Raw genomic sequence first — 21500 nt, 5'->3', positions numbered from 1 at the left:
CGAATTGGTTTCCATCTGGTGTGTATTTTATTTATTTATTTATTTATATTATTATTATTTTTTTAATGAAATTTACTGTCGAATTGGTTTCCATCTGGTGTGTATTTTAACACTCCATCACACTAGCCACATGTCACACGCCCAGTGGCTGCCACACTGGACAGCGAAGGAGATTTTAGACACAACCTTACGGTTTCACGCTTTCACGGTTGCACACGAGTCTTTTTTCGATGCCTAACACACTGCCTCGTAGCAAGTAAACGCCCAGTCAATATCTGTGAGATACAGAAGCGTCTAGATGTCTACTGTGACCACGGAACATCTTTGGGATAAGAGGAGGAATAAAGGACTCCCAAAAGCATTAGTCTGTGTTGATCTTCTCCTGTTCTTGAAACCCAGAAGTCCTGGCTTGCAGGACGCTCAAGGGAAAGAGACCGCTCCTGGTGGAATCCCAGGCGAGGTCTCTGCTGACGGTGGGGGCCGTTCCTTCCCAGCCACCTTTTTACCTGCGTCATTGCAGACCTGTCCATTCCTCCACAGTGGCTGCTGCCAGAAGCTCAGGGAGACGGCTGAAAACAGAGAAGCACTTACCCCTGGGTCCCGTATTACTGTGAAATCATTTGCATTCTGTTCCGCAAATCTGCGTAAAACTGGAGTCAAGAGAGCTTGGCTGGGCTTCCAGGCCACGCTCTTTCTCCACGCTGCTGTGGCCATCACTGTTGATCACCATTTACAAGGGTGGTAAAGGGAGACAGACCCCCCATTAGGATCAGCATTAAAATAGAATCCCTTCCCCACACTGCCATGAAAGTCGGTGTCCTCGGGGGTAAACGAGTGAAGGAACTCTGAGATGTAATCTGGCCGCTGCATCCTTTGTTATGACAAGAGTTTATTTTATGGGACTCTGACCTACGGCACGAAAAACTCAGCTTCAGTTGGGGTTGTAATGATCCATGACTGCGCGCACACCTGAGCGCCCTCGAGCTCAGATTCCGGCCCGTGGGCCCCCTGGGAAACCAAACTCACCACCCTTCATTCCAGAAAGCCACAGACTTGCATCCCCAAAGCAGAGTTTACCCTAGAGGACCCCTTCCCCTTTCCACCAGGCACGTTGAGGGTAAACTCAAGGTGGGGAGCGACTGCCTTTGGGTGCACAGTCTCCTTTCTCTTCCTTTGGGTCGGGGAGGGAGGGGAGGGGTGGGGCACCGGGGGGGGGGGGGGACAGGCGCGAGGGGCAGGGGGCCACAGATCTTCAGGCAGCAAGTGAGCGAAGTAAAGGACACAACAGAGAGGGCGAACGTGCCAGGGGGAATCGCACAGCAAGCAATTTGGTACGCGTTTACATTTTGTTATTTTTTCTCAGCCGCCTCTTTCTAGGACTATTTCCCAGAGAAATTCCATTTTCATTACAAAGCTGGTTTCTTATGCCAGGGAAGACTGTGGTGCTGTTATTATTGCATTGTTATTTCTACTAAGGTCATCTCAGATGGTATGTCTACGTGAGATAAATGGTTTCCTAAACAGGCTTCTCTACATCCTGCCACTGCTTACGTTTGCCCACTCATCACTCCTGGGGCCTTGACACAAGCAGCTTCCAGGAAACTCCAGAAGAGGAGAGGCCACAGTGCTGTGATTAAGGGCACAGAGTGCTCTGCGGCTGCCTGAGTTCAAATCCCAGCTCAACCCCAGAAGTGGCCGAGTTAGTCGCCTCTCCAAGCCCCTGTGTCCTCATCTCCAGGGATAAAACCGCACCGACCTCTCTGGACTGTCCTAAGAAAGAAACGCGTTCGTGCAGATAGGATTTAGAAAGTATCTGGCACGGAGTAGACACCCCACAAACGGGCGCTTCATCGTGATATGGCTGGGCTGTCCCCCTAACGCGGCCAGCGCTGCCTGCGACATCACACGGCCAGCTGTCCATTCGTTCAGTTCGGCCAATGTTTACTGGGCACCTACTATGTGCTTTCCCTGCGCTAAGCCCGGAGTATTCCGTGGTGGTCAAATTGTATCCATATTCTCAGATGCTACCTTTGAAATGTCTTTCACGGTTGTCCTATCCCAGGGGGAAGAAGGGGCAGGTGCTCAGCCCCATCGCAAGATGGACACCTACCCCATCTTCCCACCTGGCCTCCCTCCTGCCTCCTCCACCACCATCACAACTCATGATCCTGCTAGAAACCTTCACTGGCTCGCCACTGCATGAAAGATGAAGTCTAAACTGCTCGCGGGGTGCAGGGGACACTCAGGCCCTAGTGAATCGGCCTCAGCTATACCTCCAGCCTCCTCTCCTTGCCTTCTACCCCCACAACCCGTCTATTCTGGTCATGCTCACTTCTGTACCATCCCCGAGCTCGTTAGACCCTTCCCATCACTCTGTTTATTTGCACGCAGTGCCCTTTCCCATTCCCCACAAGGTAGGCTCTCAATTATCCTTCCAGATTCAGGCCAAATGGCACCTCCTCCGGGAAGCCCTCCCTGACTCTCTCAGGAAAAACTCAAGGGGAGGAGATCTTTCTGTTCGCGTGTCAGATGCCCTAGGGGAGACTGCCCTCCACGAGGCCAGAGACGGCATGGAGAAACCTCGAAGGCACTGAGAATGGTGAATGAACAGATGACCACATGTCACGGGCCAGAGCCTCCAAACTGAAGTCACCAGGCAGATGCTCAGGGTTCAGGCGTTGCGAGAAGGCTCCGCTCACGAGCCCCTCCGTGTCTCGCAGCGGGGTGGCCAGCGACGCTTAATATGCGGACAATGTCACTCAGGCAGAGCGAGGATCATTTAGACACAGCCGGACGGCAGAAACTCCCCCAGAACTACCAATCCCCATATCGACTTAGGTCAAGCTCCTCTCGATTCTCCGCTCTAAAAAGCGAGGTGGGAGACAAGGGACACGCAGAGAAGCACAGGCCCTTTGAGGGAGCTCAGCCTGTGTAATCTTTGTCACACCGCCCCTGCCGTGCCCCCTCTCTTTTGCCATGTTCTGGAATAAGTCATTTCACAGAGGTGGATTTTTCAGCTGACTGAAGCCTACACTTTTCAAAAATTTTAACCATTTGGAATGGAGTCATTTCAGATAGGGACCACCCGCTTCCCCTGAACTCTTCGCCTCTCCCTATGGAAAGGGACCCTATCTTGATGACCCAGCAGCATCATTAGGAATAAGTCAGCCTGTGCCACAGCCCAGAGATAACTTCAAGGGCTGCTGAGATCTTCACGACCGCCTGCCCCGCACCGAGGCTGTGTCTGTGGTTCCTGAGCCGGGTTTCACAGCACGGTTATCTTCTCCCTGACCGTCAGACTCTTGGAATAACTGCTCTAATAACTTGCAGGCTCTGATGACCACTCAGTACTAACCGGCCGCAGGTGCCATTTCTATTGGCTGGAAACAAAATGAGAACCCATCTTGTGAGGACGTGTATTTAAAGGAAAATGGGAGCGGGAAATTATTTAGCCTTAAAAATTAGGAATGAGATTGTGACACCCGCTCCAGCACGGATGGACCTTGAAAACATGACGTTAAGCGAGAGGTGCCAGGGGCAGAAGGACAAATACAGCATGATTCCCTCGTACATGGTACCTAGAGTAGTCACATTCTAGAGACAGCAGGCTAGTAGTTAGCAGGGGCTGCGGTGAGGGAGTGTGGGGAGGGAACGGGGGCTTTGTGCTTAATGGATACAGAGTTTCAGTTTGGGAGATAGATGGTTCTGGAGATAGACTGTGGGGAGGGTTGTATCACCCTGTGAATGTACTGGATGCCACTAACTACGCTTAAAGGAATGGTTACAATGGTACCCTTTAGGTTATGTACATTTGTCTCTCTCTTTTTCTACACACACACACACACACACACACACACACACACACAAATCTGTTAAGAATGATGGCCAAGCTCTTATGAATAATGGGTGTGACCTTTGGCGTGTAACCTTGTGTTACCCTTCTGCATAGCAGGGGCTGAAATTCCTTCCTAGTTCTTAGGTGTGTTTAGAATCATCCTAATTGCTAAACAGGGTGTTAATGGACTTTGCAGTCATAAAGGCCTTTCATTCACCAATCACGATCCTGGGGACAAACGAATGCTCTACATTTCCACGTAGACATCACAAATAATCCCGGGTAGAAAACGGAGGCAGAGAAAGGGCAGAGTTTTCTTCTCTTCACCCCGGAAACTAGGGAGCCCGTCCTGGGCACAGAATCCAAATTTACTCCTCCCTTGTCCTGAGATCAGGCCCTACCGCTAGGAGGTCACATAGAAAGCCATTAAAGAACAAAGAATCTAATTATCTCAAGTCATTGGGATTTTAAGGATTTGTAAAGATACATTAAGCAGGCTTTTAAATATTATAGTGTTGGGTTGTAGCTTATAAATTAAACATTTTAGATTCTGTTGGAAGCACATTTTTATTTCTTACTTAAAACATTTTTTTTTAATATTTATGTATTTTTGAGCGAGACACACACAGAGTGTGAGTGGGGAAGGGACAGAGAGAGAGGGAGGCACAGAATCGGAAGCAGGCTCCAGGCTCTGAGCTGTCAGCACAGAATCCGACACGGGGCTCGAACTCACAAACCACGAGATCGTGACCTGAGCTGAAGTCCAACATCTAACCGACTGAGCCACCAAGGAGCCCCTGGACCCACATTTTTAAAGCAGTCTAGTCCACAGAAGACAGAGGAAAGAGCCCGTGGCTTGTTCAGTTCTACTGACACAGACCCCAGGGTTTCGGAAGCCTGGTTTTGAACTCTGTCTCAATTAATGACAGGTTACTATTGTCCCTCTGCCTGAATGATAATTTCCCTTCCTTTCTGTGCTTCCTTATGAAATACCAAGAAATTCTACTCTAAAAATTGTAACATGTTGTGCCTGGGAAAAATGTTTAATTTAGTTTTTTAATTTTTATTTATTTATTCTTGAGAGAACGCGACAGAGAATGAGCAGGGGAGGGGCAGAGAGAGGGGGAGACACAGAATCTGAAACAGGCTCCAGGCTCTGAGCTGTCAGCACAGAGCCCGACGCGGGGCTCAAACTCACAAACCGTGAGATCATGACCTGAGCCGAAGCCAGACGCTCAACCGACTGAGGCACCCAGGCGCCCCTAGTTTTTTATTTACATATGCTTTCGTAAACAAACCCCTTAAGACAGTTTTTTTTTTTTTCCTTCTGAATCAGACTTACTTATTCGGCACGTGAACTTACGTTAAATATTCAATCTTACTGTTTAATAACACCAAGAGATATGTAAATTAATGAAAAGGCAAGAAAAAAAAGAGAGATAGGTTTACTAAGGAAACTAGTAAGAGTTTCCTATCTTGTCAGAACTTAGTGTTTAAGTTTCTTTTAAGAAAGTAGTTTCCTGGCCCGTGCTGACACTCCCTGAGCCCTGCAAACCAGCACAGCGGCATCCTGTTCAAATGTTATTGTGGAAACACTGTGCTGTTCTAGGTCAAATGTATCCAAATTAAACCAAGGGATGGAAATAACTCTCCCCTGATACACCCTGGTTGCTGAAAGTGGATTTGTTTATGAGTAGAATAAAATTTACAGCTAAATATATACATTAAAAAAGATACATCATCATCTTGTAAGCTTGAGTAACATGTCATTTCACCTCTGGACTCTGGAAAAAAACACTAAGGTCATGCCTAAAATAAGACAGCGAAGGGCTGAGGATCACACTGGAGGTAAAACCGCAGACTTTCCCCACCTTTTGATTACGGCATCAGGCAGGTTACAATTGGACAGTGAGGTCATCTCTCTGGAACCAGGAAAGCACTATGGATCTGTCATTCCAACAAACACATGCAGACCCCTGGGACAGCTTCTGAATCAGGTGTCTGGTCTTCCTAGGAAACAGCGATTACTACTTGTTTTTCAAAGGCTATTTACACAGACTGTTGGAGCCAAAGAGAAGAGAGACAGAAACAAAATGTTTCTCTCTCTCTCTCTCTCTCTCTCTCTCTCTTTTTTTTTCCAGCTATGAAAGAAGTTTTAAAAGTCCCCTTTATGGAAGATTTCACCTCCTAGTTACTAAAATAAAGATGACTAATTGGCTTCCCAAGGAAACACAAAAGAAACGAAAAAGTCACATGCATCAAATTGTTACTTTTTAATAGGGCTCTGTTTTACATTTAAAAAAAATTCTTTAAGTTTTAGAGGACATCCATTACCACTTGGAATGCCTAAAAAAGAATCTGGTTTTGTCTCTTAAGAGGCAAAATTCCTTGATTAAACAGAACCTTTGATTCCTCAATCTGTAATTCTACTTCCTACCCTGAGAAGAGGTTGTGAGGGTTAGATCATCTCCTATTCATAGAAGCAGTAAGTCTGGCACATGTTGGGGTTCACTAAATTCCATGCTTCCTCCTGACTTTCAGTGACTGGGGTCATTGGCCAAGGTGATACTAAAAAGGAATGGGGAAAATGAAAAGATCAGAAGGGGTAAGGGGGAAAAATGGTCTAAACATTTTAGCCAAAAATGGAAGTCATCTTTAGTTCTATATTGTGTATGGTAACCCGTCTTAAACTGACATACAGGCTGTATTATACTAATATACACATTAATTTTAAGGTAGGGCATTATGTTTTCAGCTGTTAAGCTTTAAAAACAAAAGCCATTTGCTCTCCTCTGTGTAATGTGCAATATGACTAGACAACCCTCAGAAGAGCATGCAAGAGTCAGTAAGCCCCATAGACACCGCTGTATCATTTTGTCCCATTTCTGTTACATTGTAGTCCTTATATTGTTAATCATTTGCTGATTTACTATTCTAACTTCCCCACCATGTTGGGTCCATGAGAGGTATAAGAGACGGTTCTGGACCGCCACGCTTTCTGTGACAGCCTCCGTGCTCTTCGACATGGGTGTTGAATAAATGAGGTTGAACGAACACAGCCACATGCCCTTTAGACACTATGGGAATCCTACGGATGAAGCCTCCACCATTTTTTAAATTCAAGAAGCACCCGGGTCCTCAAGTTTCTGTTGCTTACCCGAAGAGAAACTTTTAAAAGTAAATAAAAACGTGGATTGCTACTGAGACGCCAGTCAAAATGAGCACCTATAATCCCACCTGCCCTGCTGCCTTCCAGAACCCTCTCGGAGTTTAGAGAACTCTCCCGTCCCTCATGCTACCGTCTCCCTAGAGGAGTTACATGCTCAAGCCCGCCCAGCTCACAAGCACAGCCGTGGGGTCTTGAGCAAACGTGCGGGCATCACATAGCAAGAGGTTCGATGCCCACCCCCCCCTCCCCGCCATCAACATGAAACACCCTTCAAAAGCTAAATCGAAGGAGAGAAAATACCCTAAAAGACCACATGTGAGTTATCCTGATGGTTTTTGAGATGAAAAGCAGTAGAGGATACAATTTACCAAAACTGGATATACTTGGTTACGTTTCTGTGGAGGAGTCTGGTGTCCGCGAAAACGGACCCTGAGAAGCAGCCCGGGGTCGAGGAAGCTTCGCTGGGCTCCGAGTCTGGGGATAAATACCAGTTCCCCTGCGCTTGCTGGCTGTCGAGCAGCTCTGCCCGGCAGTTCTCTCTTCGCACGGGAATAAACACGGGACAAACAGGGTGTGGGAAGAGCCAGGCAGAAGAGAAGAGGGAGTATGGTATCTGCCATGCCTGGGGTTGTCAAAAAGACCACGTGGGCCACCAGACACGGAGCTCCTTTGAAACTTTCAAACATCCTCTGTCCGGGTGAGGTCCCACTGTTGCGATGTTTTCACGTGGAGGAAATTTCTATGAGAACTGCCTTGTGTGACTGAATTCCTTCCTCAAGCACACGCCTGTTGGTTGTTAATGATTACCGCGTGAATTCTAACAAAATGACATTTTCAACCAGGCAGTGTTAATTTAAAAGAATGGGAAATAAGAAAAAAAAATACATATATATGTATGGTCCTTTTTATAGACCATATATAGATGTATTTTTATGTATATATGTACACATATATTTATATGTGTGTGTGTATATATATATATATATATATATGATTATAAAAAGGACCGTACTCTTTTCGAAATGATTATGGAAAAAGAGCACTGTCCCTGAAGAAGAAATGAGCCAGGTTCTGAAGCATTCAGTCCATCACTACATCTTCCCAAAAATCTCTCCATTCAAGTCCTGACCATTGCTCAGCGCTCTCAATTTCTTGCTGTCACCACTACGCTCCTCTAGGTCAGGCACACGGTCTCTTGCCCAATTACTGAGCTAGCCTCCTCCCTGTCCCTAATCTCTCCCCAGTCTCATTAACGGCAGGCTCTTTCTAGAATAAACCCCTCCACGGTGGCACATCTCCCGTGTCACCTTTCTGATCTGTCCACTTGCTCTCCTCTCTCCAGCCAGGCTGGACTCCTCGGTTCCCACAGCTCACCAGCTCTCAGGCCTCTGGCCTTTGTTCTACACCTTCTGTCTGCTGGCCACACGTGGCTCCTCCTGCCCACGTGTCTAGGTTACGTCTCACTCATCCTTCAGGCTTCAGCCCCCTTTCCTGGGAAGACTCCCCTGACTCCAGTACATGCCCCTCCTGTGGTTGCCTTTCTTCTCTCCTCGCTCTACCCAGGCTCCACTGCAGTTGCTGTGTAATGATCTCCACCCCGCAGACTGTGAGCCGGGTCTATCTGGTGCCCACCTCCCACATCCCCAGGGCCTAGCCTACAGCATGTGCTCAATTAAAAAAAAAACAAAAATGCGTGGGACTAATGAATAACCGATCTCCTATTCTGTCTGCTTTCATCATATGATCCAGCACAAAACAAAACAAAACGGCACAGTTATTCCCTAGAAAACACAGAGGCTCAGCTGGGTCCTTCATAACAAAACGGAGGACATCCTTCAGTATCAGGCCGAGCCCAACAGGTAGAGAGGCCTGAAGGAAGAGTCTAGCGTCTCAACTCATATTAAATTTCCCCAAAGTCTCCACATTTTTTCAAAACAATGTTCATCTACCCGTTTCCGAGAGAAAAGAGAGAGAGAACAAAAAGGGGAAGGGACAGAGAGAGAGGGAGACACAGAATCCGAAGCAGGCTCCAGGCTCTGAGCTGTCAGCACAGAGCCCGACGCGGGGCTCGACCCCACGAACCGCGAGATCACGACCTGAGCTGAAGTCAGATGCTTAACCGACTGAGCCACCCAGGCGCCCCCAAAGTCTCCACATTTTAAAACCACGAATTTCCCCATTGGTCATGCCCTTTCAATATTCCTTACAAAGGTATTTTCAATTTCCATTTGACATGCGCTTTCATCAGTTAATTTTTAATTGAGCCAAATATTAAATGCTCACATTAACCAGACAAAGCGTGTTTAGCTACTGATTTGCAGCGACAGCTTGTGTTATTCTCACACACAGGCCAAGCATGAAATAGAAAACTAATAACCCCTTAAGTGTATTCTCAAAGTATCATTTATGGGAAAGAAAACTACATTCAAAGGAAACTTTGTGCAATGGCTGCCATTTTTTTTTCCCCCTGGAGCCACAAGCTGTTACAAAGCAGGGAAGCTCATTTTCTCACGGATACGGACCGGCTCGAGAATCCCACTGTCACTGGATGTATTCATTAAGAAGGAATCTGGCAGCAACACAGGGGACGGATACTTTGGAGAACAGGCCAATTATCTGGGTGTCCTTTATAATTTGAAGTTTCTGAATTCACTCACAGATAAGCCACTTGAAGAGGGTCTGGCAATGGCAACATAACGCACAGATGGTCACTGAAGAAATGAGAGGGAGGGTGGGAGAGAGAAGAGAATTTGCTTGTGGTTTCATTCATGGGGACAAATCTGCAAGCTGACACATCCCTCTTTTTAAAAAGCCCCTGGAGAAGTATGGTCAAGCTTCATTACAAGTAAACAAATCACACGATCGTTCTCAAACAGATGACAAATGATGGGCAATAACATTTTGAGTTTGCTTCATGCCAAGGGATGAGGCGTCTTAAAATACAAATTCCACCAGTTCTTAAGACCACAGACGGGCTGTGATTCTTGCTTCAGGCAGTACCGAGGATTCAGCCCAAAGCTCTGGGCGGTTCTCTCCAGGACACCCCCCCCCCCCCGGGTGGTCTCCTTGCAGGTCAGCATCCGGAGAAATAAAATCTTAGGTCCTCCCACCTCTGGGATCACTGAACCCTACTGACTTCCACCCTCGATCGGCTGCTTGTGTTTGCGGGAGAACTAGGGGACCATTTACCCCGATGACTTTTAAGCTGTAATTCTTTTATATTTGAGCTACACCACTAATCGGAAGGGAAAAACCACCTTGTTCCCACTGTGAGAACCCTGGACAAGCCCTGATTTCTTTAATGATAAGGTCATGAATCATATCAGGCATCAAGACTTCCACTGGGCTTGAGATTTGAGCCATGGGACGGAGAGCAGCTAAGCACATCTATACAGACTGTGTGCATTCTTTGTACAAACAGACACAATGGGACAACCAATGGCCTAGTGTCTAGAATGAGCATTAGGGACTTTTATGAAAGTTGAACATCTAATATAAAGCAAAATCTAAACCTCTCTTCAGGTATGAATGACATCCTTTTTCAATTCCATGATGAGGCATAGATGAAATCAAAACACTTAATGGGTGTTTTTCTTTTTTCATTTCTATTAGGTATTAACAGGTCTGTGAAATGGGACATTTGGAACACACACACACACACACACACACACTCTACAGCAAGGGGAGTAGGAGAACATTAGTTGGTTAGGATGAGTTAGATGATCAAAGTCCCTCTCACATAATCTTTTATTCATTCATTCATTCATTCATTCATTCATTCGATACACAATTACTGTGTGTGCCTGGTACCTACTCTGCTGGGTAGAGGATAAATATAATAAGAGAAATATTTCATTAAGTGAGGAAGTGGAGGAGAACACTTTGATTTTAGAAGACCTCCACAAATGGTGGTCATTATTAAGATACTGGAACAACACGAATTTGACTCCAGTTGAATTGCTTTTTCAGGAGGCAAACTGGGAGTGGGAAGCCAAGCTTTGAACAGCAGAACTCCCAAGTTAACCACCTTCATCCAATCCACAGAGGTCTATGGAGGACTTCTGGAGAAAAGCGGTATGCATTCAGCATGGGCAGTTAGGACCACTTTTGGAAATGAAGGAAGGAAATGGGAAATCTACATGGTGTGGGGGGAAAGGCATATTGTATTCTTGCCCCAGATTCTTTCTTGAGCTCCAGATCATTAAGGCCAACTGCTGTTGGGCATTTCCACGTGGGTTGGACGCCCAGGTTGGAAACTCAAAATGTCCAAAATTAACTTCATCCCCTTTATCCCACCAAACAGCGACTGTCGTCTCTCTCTTGAGGACAATATCATTTTTTGAACCAGCTGGGTTTCAGACCAGAGTCCTTGGCTTCTCCAATCTGTTGTCAGGCCTTTCCCCCATATCTGCCCCCCATCTTTTCCATTCCCCACTCTGCCACCATGGTTCAAACCTCCTATCTGGTCTCCCAATGTCCAGCAATCTCCCACAAGCCCACACATCCCTCCTTGCCTCAGAACCGTTTCGATATCCTTTCCATAACCGTTTCGATATAACTTTCTACCAAGTTAAATACAACCCTCTCAGCTTGGGGCCCAGTCATATCGCATGAACGATCTCTACGCCCCAACCAAGCCAGACTCTTTACTATTCCCACTATTCCCCAATTACGCCTCACACATTCCTGTCTGCTTTGACGTCTCGAGTCCAGTTATCTAACATGCCCTCTCTCCAGATCTCCTACCTACTACCTCCTTCATGAACGTCTTCCATTTCCCCTTCCAGCTGGACCAGAGCTCTCTGCCCACTAAAGAGTGGCAAAGATCATAGCAATTTACATCTCTTTAGTCCCACTACTGGTTGGTAAGTTCCTTGAAGACAAAGTTGATCTGACACATTTTTTTTACTCAGCTAAAACACCTGGCATAGAACCTCGCACCTAGGAGGCGAGTATTAAGGTGCCTGAAACACAAAATCACAAGATCTTCATAACGCTTTCCATTTCTCTCTCTGCCCTTTGTGAGTTCAGCTTTGTAAACAATTGCTCATTTTCCTTGAGAAGACTTCCTCACGCCATTTTCTTCTCGCACTGTCACTTTAATATTTAGTAAGTGGCCCTGCCTCACTTTCCTTATAATTTTGTTATGAAAAAAACTCAAAGCCACCTCCAAAAGTTTTCAGTCCTAAAACGAAAGAAAGAGAGAGGGAGGGAGGGAGGGAGGGAGGGAGGGAGAGAAAGAGATACTGGCAGGAATTCACAACGGAAATGACTAGGAGGGAGTCCTGAAACTTTAGACTCAGAAGTGCCAACTGGCATCATTTATGGACTGACCTTTCTTCTTTCCTTAAAGGATAAAAAATCAATCTCCAAAGCTGAGGCTATAATTTGCAGTTAATTTTATTCCTATTCTAATCGTAAGAAGGTAATATATAGAGCAACTAGGCAGTGAATTAAGAGTACTAAGTATTTGCCCCACATTCGCCTGGAAAATTCGAATGCACCTGAATGGAACATTTGGCCGCAATTCAATTCTAGAGTGACTCCACAGATATAACCTTCGTGGTGTCGTACAAGCAGAGAAATCTTCATTCTCAGCTACGAGGTGATGGGAAAAGTCAAAAAGAAACGGCCTATGACACTGATCCCTTGTTTGGTCCTCTGAGCATTAAAAGTCGCAGGCTCTCGATGTTTCCACAGCTTAAGAAGAGACAGTTAAAAACAGAGAGATAGTAATTGGAAGTGTCACAAGAAAGCTGTATTAGTCTCAATGGAAAATCTCCTTTGAAATATTAAAGCTTCACTTGACACAGTGGGTCCTTGGGTTGTTTTCAGGAGGCAGAGTAAAGAGGAGAGTGGGGTCAGTCATAAGCTTCTGACTCATTATGCCAAAGCCCCAGAGAGCCAATGAGCTGATTATTAACTAAAAATGGAATATGGCTTTATCCCTGAAATTCGGAAGGCAAAACAGGGAACAGAACGAGAACACAAATTTTCCCAACGGTTTCCCAGCGAAGTGCATGTTCTATGTGTCATGTGTAAGAGAGGTCCACATTCCGCAGAGAAATGGCTCAGCGAATCCGGTCAATCGCCCAAGAAAATCACCCAAGCGGCGCTTCGTACGTTGCTACAAAGGGTCACCCCAGCATGGCAGGGAGATTCCCTTTCTAACAGGTTCAAGAGGGCGGTTGGGGAAGAAGTCTCGAATACATTACTTTAGCTGTTTTCGTTAGTCAAAACTTATCTATGGCTGGAGGATAAGCCTTCTAATCTCACACTGCAGAGATCAGAGCAAGTAAGAGTTCCACCAGCAGATGCTATCTTTTCCCCCCGCACGTGGTTGGAATTCATGATCTCTGGAGGGAAAGCATCGGATCTGCTGACAGAATTCTGCCTCGTCCTGCTACAGCAAGACTGGAGGAGAGGTGATTTTCTAGCTCTGAAGGGCCCTTTTCCGCTCCCTCTTGCTGGTACTTGAGGCATGATGCTCTTTTCTTCAGGTGAATTCGACGCCGACTGTGTAGGGAGGGAAGAGAGAGCTACACCCGGGCCTCCTGGTGGTGGAATGATGGGCAGGTGGGGGTAGTGTCCCCACGAGAAAGCCCAAATGGTTTTGGAGAGATAGAAACAATCATTCAATCATCATTCTCACTGAAGGACAGCTGGGTTAAAGTAAAAAGCAGAGAAATGTCAGCACCATAGAGTTGAGCATATATCAGACCAAGCTGTAGCCTACAGAAATACTTTCCAAAATGAAAAAAGGCTTTGTCGTAATTTCCAAAGTTTGACCGTCTCCTGTAAAGAAGGAGGACTGCGAGTGCCAGCAGGTAGACAGTACGACGCCTGCCCTTCAGGAACACAAATGCTACCGTGGACTAGAAATTTCTATAAACAGTTTTGGAAGAGATGCCACTCAGTAAATGAAACAGTAGCATAACCTAAAACAAAAGAAAACAAAAGCTTTTTTTAAAAAAAAAAAAATCTCTCCCCAAGTTAACAGAAGACCATGGGGGAAGAGAAGGGGAAAAAATAGTTTCAAACAGAGAGGGAGGCAAACCATAAGAGACTCTTAAATACAGAGAACAAACTGAGGGTTGATGGCAGTGTGGGGGACAGGGGAAATGGGGGATGGGTACTGAGGAGGGCACTTGTTGGGATGAGCACTGGGTGTTGTACGTAAGTGATGAATCACGGGAATCTACTCCCAAAGCCAAGAGCACACTGTATACACGGTATGTTAGCTAACTTAACAATAAATCCTATTAAAAAAAAATCTCTCCCCAAGGAAGAGCCCCTGTTCTGTTCAAAATCAACCTGTATTTTTCTGCATACAAGGATGATTTAAGAAAAAGACAGTTCTTCAAGTTAAATTATTCTAATCATCCTAATCAAAGACTTGATTGTCTTTTACATACAAAGAATTAAGGAAATACTTTAAAAACTGAAGACAGGTGTTTATTAAGTCTTCTTAATGTGTACTAAGAGTGCTTAATGGGTAAACATTTAACAAGGGAACCCCCCGCCTTTCAGTATTCTTAAGTGTTTGTGTTGTATTTTTTAAATTATCTACATTTCTCCTCCTATTTAAATCCTAATGTACACATGAACAGCCATATGGTTAGAAGTAACTTTTTTAGACAATGACTGAAGTGTACGCAGAATAATATATGTTGGTTTGTTTTTTCCTTTTTCTCTCTAAGTCCTAGAATCCGGGATCGTGTTTATAAGGCTGCGAGTATCTATGAGTTTACTTAGACACCTGCAACACGAGCCTGTGAGGTCATCCAGGGCAGAGGTAAAGCTCTCTTTCCTGTGTCCTTAACCCAACCCAGGGCCAGGCACATAAAGCCTTGCAATCATGTCTGTCCAACAATTGTCTTAGTCCTTGGATGATTTTCAGTGTTAATCCTGTTTAGATGTCAAACGCTAGTATTGTTTGAATCAAACCAAGGAGAATGAAAGAAAAGCTTCGGAGTGAAGTAAATTCACTGAGTGGTCTCCTGTATGTAGCTGGGGGAAAGGGTGACCAGCTTTCGAGGTTATGGCTATACCTGAATAAGGTGATATTAGATTACCTTAAAAAGGTTTAACGGAACCTTTGAACTTCAAATACAATATATCTCTGGGGGGAAAACCTTTCTACTCGTACACTACAAAGACAGTGTTGTTTTTCCAGCACAAATGCACTTGTGCTAAGGTACTGCCTTGATCAGCTATTGCTAAAACCTGATGAGTGACCTCAGCAATGGGTGTGGGGTGAACTGATTGGGAGCGACTGCTAGTTAATACACACAGCACCCACACACCTGCCTTACGAGTGACTTTATCCTTCCTCCAAAAAGCTGACTAGGACTAGAAGTAGAGGTAAGGCAAGACTTTAAGAGTTTGCTTTAAAAAAAAAAAAAATTGTGGCTTTCTGTTACCTGATGTGCTGTGTGGCTCAACGACACTTAAGCAATCTGAAATGTATCAGCTCCATCAAGGATTGCTAAAAGATCAATCAGTTCTCACTAGAAAGCACAGCGAAAAGTAACAAGATTCACAAAAGAAAGCCACGTTTTTTTAACAGACATTAAATAGCAACAAAAGCCCTAAAACAGAAAAGGGAACTAAGTGAACCATAAAATTTTACAAAGGTCCCGAAACATAATCACTCAACAGCACGTGACTTGCAAACTCGAGGGGCGATAATGTAGTTTTTTCTACAAAGTAAATTATTGCCGGGAAGCATGTGATTCTTCGCAGGCAGGAACACACTTTCCCAAGGAAAGTTCATCATTAAAAATATTATTTAAGGCTGGATCATCTTCAGACTATTTTTAATCCCTATCATTCTGCTGCCAACTTGGCCATAAGCAGCTGATACTCAGCCGCTAGATAAATGATGCTTTTTCACGTATTTTGCACACTGGCATGAGCATGGTATTGCTTTCCAATTAATCAAATGTTTTGGTAGATTTGGACTGCACACAGAAGGCAGAAACTGTCTGCTGACCAACTAATAAAAAGGAAGCTAACCTCTACTGGATGTGGAGAAGTAAGTTCCTGTCGTCCTAAACCACATAGACCAAAAGACAAAAAAAAAGAAAAAAGAAAAAGTCACACCACCACCATCTCATCAACAGAATGAAGCTAATCTCCTGTTAAGCCCCCTCTTTCTTTTAGGAGACCACACCTCACTCTCTTCTGGGACATGAAGCTAAATGTTGTCTCATTTCTCAGCCTGGAGGGAGATATCAGTTTCACTCACCATCCATCAACTTTCCTATATCTCAACGCTTTGACTGTAAGAGCCCCCTCCCCTTGAAGCAATATGAGGGCCACTCAATGCACCTGTAGAACTCAAACTATGTTATATGAGGGGGTAAAATAATAACTAATGAAGCTATCAAAAGAGCTAAATCGCCTGCCTTTGATTGGAATAGAAAAGCGATGTCACTTCATTGAGACCAATAATGCCAATACAAACTGCACAGCTACCATGAAAAACATTCTTGAGAAGACTGAACTTACGGTAAATTATCTCCTCTCTTTCGTTCCAACTTATTTCTTCCAAGGATCAGATCACACTAGTGGACATCTGGGAAATACTCAGCATTCTAGGCAATACTAGAAACCTGTGAGGCCACTGGAATCGGACGCTGTAGGATCCACCCCAGATTTTCATTTTTCCCAAAAGATGTCCCCAGGAACCAATGGTAGGTAATGGTCAACGTCTCTCATTTTCACGTGCACCCGAAAGCCTCTATCTATCTCACGTGAACCCACCAATTCAGACTCATTAGCTGTGGGGTGAGAATGGAGATTCTGCACGTCTGACGGTCTCCCAGGTGATGCTCCTGCTGTCGGTCTGTGAACCACACCCGGAGTAGCAGAGCCTCAGACATTTCCCAGAACCGATACTGTCTTGTGCTCCCTCTGTCCTGCTGCCACACGGTGCCTTATTCGGACTTAGGAATAAAACCACACTCCACTCTAACTCAATTTCTTCTTTAGTCTTTATTTGATTTGTAGGCTTCTGGGACTATCTCTCAGACGCCTATCATTCCAAGACGCTGCTTTCTCCAAGTTATGGAACATGAAACACACACAGTTTTCCTTAATCTCAGAAGACTGATTTGGCGTCAAGAGCAGCAAAGAGAAAAAGGGACTTCAAATCTCAAGCCCCCATGATTACATGTACAATAGAGGATCTGATCCACTGAGGCCTAGAAACCACACAAGTCATTGTCAAAGGTCAGAAGAATGTACTAGCTCTCTTCTGAAACTTGACCATTGGTATTCAGAGTATTTTAATATGAAAGGATACATAAATCATTTATAACTCTCAAATGCTAGCACTTTTATTCCAAAGTGTCCATTTATGATTACATTGCCTGACATATACCCTTTTTTTTGCCAAATTCCCTTGTTTTCCTAAAGAGCCATCCATCTACATGTTGTCCTGAAAACGACGCATTTTATCAACAGCTATTTGTGCCTCTATATGATTTATTTGTACTAGAAGAGGTTTTGTCAAAGTATTTTTTATCACTTTCTACGGTATGTCATTGTGGTTTGGCATCATAAAATATAGTCTCTACGTTTATCAATCTCAGATACCTGTTGACCACAAAGATAGGCTCTCCCAGGAAAACTCTATTTTGAAAGGAGTTAAAAGTGAGCCTTCACTTAAAATGAAAACTCAGTTGTATGAGATGTTAATATACTACTACAATGCAACAAAACAAAGACCAGGTCATGTCTTAATCTCTATCATAAACATATGTCTATGGCTCTGTTTTCTCTCTGTTTATTAAATTACTTAATAGATGACAGTTGCCACCTTGGGTTCCTTTCAGCCAGAAAGAAATTTTTGAAATATTTTTTCTTAAAAATACAGAAGAGTAGAATTGTCAAATCAGTTTTACTTTGGTCTTAAAACCATCCTTTTGGAGTCTGGAACTCTGTACCTTTTTGGTGATGGTGGTTAAAAATAAAACCACCTACTCAACCAAACATTTAAGAAAATATTCTTTGGCTCTTTAGTGAATTCTTCCACAATTACTAAAGATCTGACAACATGGGATCTCAACAAAACAACTCATGAGGAGCATTTTACATTTTAGAGATTTAAATGGGGATATTTTACTTTTAAACACTCAACAGTGGCACCAATACCTGGTCAACTTTGACCAAGTAGGATCAGATTTTCATGTCAGCCATCGACTTTTCTTGGCTTTTTCTCTTTTTTCTTGGCCTTAATGTTAGCACACTTGTAAACTGTAGTAAAATATGTAATGTGCTCCTTGAAACTGAATCCACTTGCAGTCATTTCTAGGTTTTGTGCTCCTGTTAGGTCCTATAAAATAATATCACTAATTCTCCCTAGAGACTACATACAAGGAAGCACTGAGTTGCATCCTTTCTCATAAATCGTTCTTCAAGTTAAAACAAAAAGCCCGAAACAATTTTTAGACAAGAATCACTCCTTTTGATTTTTTCCTAAATTCGTAATTTTAGATAGAAGATGTAGATCTCAACGACAATTCTTCAGTCTTAGGATCTGGACCCCTCCCCCAGAGAATCCCACACACAAACCTTCTACACTTTATATGGATATCGTAGACACAAGTTTTTTCAGGAGAGGAGACCACCAAAGGATGCGGACTCTAGCCGGGGAAAAGTAAAAGATACTACAATTACAGTAAACTTTAAAATCGTACACCGGTTATGGAAACAGAACACAAAGCATGTGGCCAGGACAAATCGTGTCACCGATGAGGTAAGGTTTCCTTAGCCCAGTGTTCTTGAAGACACTCAGCCGTGCCCACTGGGAATGACCGCACACACGCCGCGGGATGAAGTTCCCGGACTTTTGGAAAGCCAGCTTACCTCCTTACAAACACAGCTAAGTTTTCCAGGGAAGGGGGCTACGTCAGATTTCCTCTTTGGGCAGATTTTACCAAGTGAGTCAGAAAAGGCATGCCCTTAGTCCTCTGGTGAGGTCTGTTCTTCTAATTGGGTGGTTCTCCAATTTTAGTACAAATCACAAACCCCCAGGGGAACTTGGCCAGGATGCGGACTGCCAACCCAACCTGACGTCTAGTTCATGAGTAGTCTCCGGGGGGGGGGGGGGGATGCTTGGGCCCCCGGTTTGAGAAACCCTGAAGGCATACCATTTACCCCGAGCTCCCACCGGATAGCAAATGCTGGGTCTTTAAACCTCAACGGATGGCAAGCGAGGAAAAACCACTTTTGGCCAGAAGGAATCATCAAGAGTAGGGTTGGCAGGGAGAGAGCTCTTTACCGGGCAGGGCGGGGGCGGGCAATCTGACTTTATTTCACTGGCCCATCAGCCTGCCTGCCCTTGGCCCAAAAGCCCACCCACACTCAACCATGGATTCTCAGCCTCAGATCGGTAACATCCAGCCCACATTCAAGCGGACATGCACCTACCCAGCCTCCGTTGTCTTGGATCCAGGTGTGCAGGTGCCGGTTCAGGTACTCAGTCATCCACAGGGCGATGTTGTCCACCAGGGGCGACATCTCTCGGTTGACGCTCTCCACACACATGACCCCACCGAACTCAAAGAAGGCCACAATCCTCCCCCAGTTCACTCCATCCCTGAAGAGCTCCTCCACCACCGTGGCAAAGCGTCCCCTTGCGGTAAAGGGTGTCAGGTGCAGCTGGCTGGACATCTCCGCGAAGTCGCGGCGGTAGCGACGGGAGAAGTCATCGCCGGCCTGGCGCAGGGTCAGGTGGACCACAGGTGGCACGGGGCTGAGCGCAGGGCCCGCGGCGGCGGCGGCGGCGGCGGGGGCGACCGGGGGCGGCGGCGGGGAGGTCCTGGCGGGCGCAGGGGTGCGCCCGGGCTGGGAGGAGAAGATGCCCGGCGCGGGGGCGGCCCCCGGGGGCGCGGCGCCCGCGTCCCCGGCATCCCACTCGTAGCCCCTCTGCGACAGCTTATAGTGGATGTACTTCATGACTATCTCCCGGTTATCATACCCTGTTCTCCCAGCGTGCGCCATCCTGCCCCCGAGGAAAAGCAGCCGGGGACCAACAGCACCTCTCGCCCCTGCTCCCGCCCCACGGCCCCGAAAGAAAGAATAGTTATAATCCAGCTATTTTATTGGATGTGCTTCGCATTCTTGGATGAGGGGGTGTCTTCAGTCACGCGGAACACTTGATTCTGGTGTTTCCCTCTTGGCATGAGATGCAGGAAATTTTTACTTAAATTCCTTTCGGATCTTTATTGCATGAGGCACATTATTATTAATTATTGTTAATATCAGTCTACTTCCTCTGTGATGCTGAAAGGTTAAAACAAAACAAAACAAAACAAAACTAAGTCAAAATCAGGTGCACTTTCCTTTTAAACACTGGGTGGAAGCCGGGCATATACTGCAAGTTACACGGCTGAAAAGAATGTATTAAACTGCCTGGAAATTCAACTCACTCGAACGCACTTAAAGTTAAAATCTCAAAGGTTTTCCATTGAAAGTTACATTAAACCCATTTCCTGTGCAAAGAACTTACTTGTATTTTTTAAGGACAGCATGATCCTCTGTCAAGTTTCCTTTTTTGTGAAAACAAAACAAATGCATAAGGCAAAGATTCCATCGATCTCCAGAACTCTCCAGTTATAGCTGCTCTGAAACTTCCAAATGAATCAGGAGTCGGGGGTGGGGTGCGGTGGGTACAAATGAGGAGAATTTCCAGTTTGATTCCCAGACTTCTCCTTCACAGAAATGTCAATCCGCAGGAATCCCGACCGGAGAGCTCAAGAGCACGAGAAAAAAAAAGGCAGCGGCGGCGGCAGATGAATTACAATTTTCAGTCCGGTACTGGCAGAAGTCCTGTGATTTTCCCCCTCTCGGCAATTTACACACGCACACACACGCGCGGGCACAGACATGGATCTCTATCCGCGGGACCTCTTCACGCCTCCACGGGAGACGGACAGGGACGGGGGGCCGGTGGACGAGCCGGGCACGGGGGCAGGAATCCTCTTCGGATTAAACTCCGACCAGCAAATGCATTTTCCGAAAAGCTGCTTGATAAATGAAGGCAGGACGCGCCCGGCCCGCCGGTGCCGAGCGCGAGAAGCCCGCGCTGTGTGTGGTGCGGCGGCGGGGTGGGGAGAAGGCGGCGGTGGGGGAGGGTTTTATTTTTTCCCTCTTTTCCTAAAAAGGATGACTGCTACGAAGTTCTCCCCCCTGGACCCCCTCTTCCGCTGCACCCCACCGGCGCACCCCGCCTCCGGGCTGCGCACCCTTTCTCCTCCTCCTGCTCCTGCGCGGCGGCGGCGCTGGCGGCGGCCGCCCCCTCCGCGCTCCCGCCGCGCACCCGCTCTGGGCGATGACGGCCGCGCCGGCGGGGAGGGCCCGGCGCCCGGCACCTTCGCTGGCGGCGGCGGCGGCGGCTCGGCGGGGAAACCGAGAGCGGCGGGCGGGAGCGCGGCGGGCGGGGGAGGGGGCGGGGAGGAAGGGGGCGGGCGCGGGGCGGGGGGGGGG

The 21500-nt window shown here is 46.1% G+C and overlaps 1 protein-coding gene across 2 annotated transcripts in view; it reads right to left on the bottom strand.

Moving 5' to 3' along the window:
* BCL2 (BCL2 apoptosis regulator) overlaps positions 1–21458 on the bottom strand; it is a 177052-nt gene extending 155594 nt beyond the window's left edge. The window contains exons 1-2 of one of the 2 annotated variants that reach the window (XM_049620259.1): positions 20524–21458; positions 19443–20297 (exon numbers count right to left, since the gene is read on the bottom strand). In XM_049620259.1, coding sequence (XP_049476216.1) covers positions 19443–20015 — 573 coding nt within the window. In that variant the 5' untranslated portion in view covers positions 20016–20297; positions 20524–21458. Of the gene's footprint in view, positions 1–19442 lie in introns of both variants that reach the window. The other variant, XM_049620258.1, reaches the window with a different exon arrangement.
* Between the last annotated feature and the right edge of the window lie 42 nt (positions 21459–21500).

The sequence above is a fragment of the Panthera uncia genome (assembly GCF_023721935.1).
Source record: "Panthera uncia isolate 11264 chromosome D3 unlocalized genomic scaffold, Puncia_PCG_1.0 HiC_scaffold_8, whole genome shotgun sequence".
NCBI classification, from domain to species: Eukaryota; Metazoa; Chordata; class Mammalia; order Carnivora; family Felidae; genus Panthera; species Panthera uncia.
Note: the sequence above shows the minus strand (reverse complement) of the source record. Positions and strands in the feature narration are given on the sequence as shown.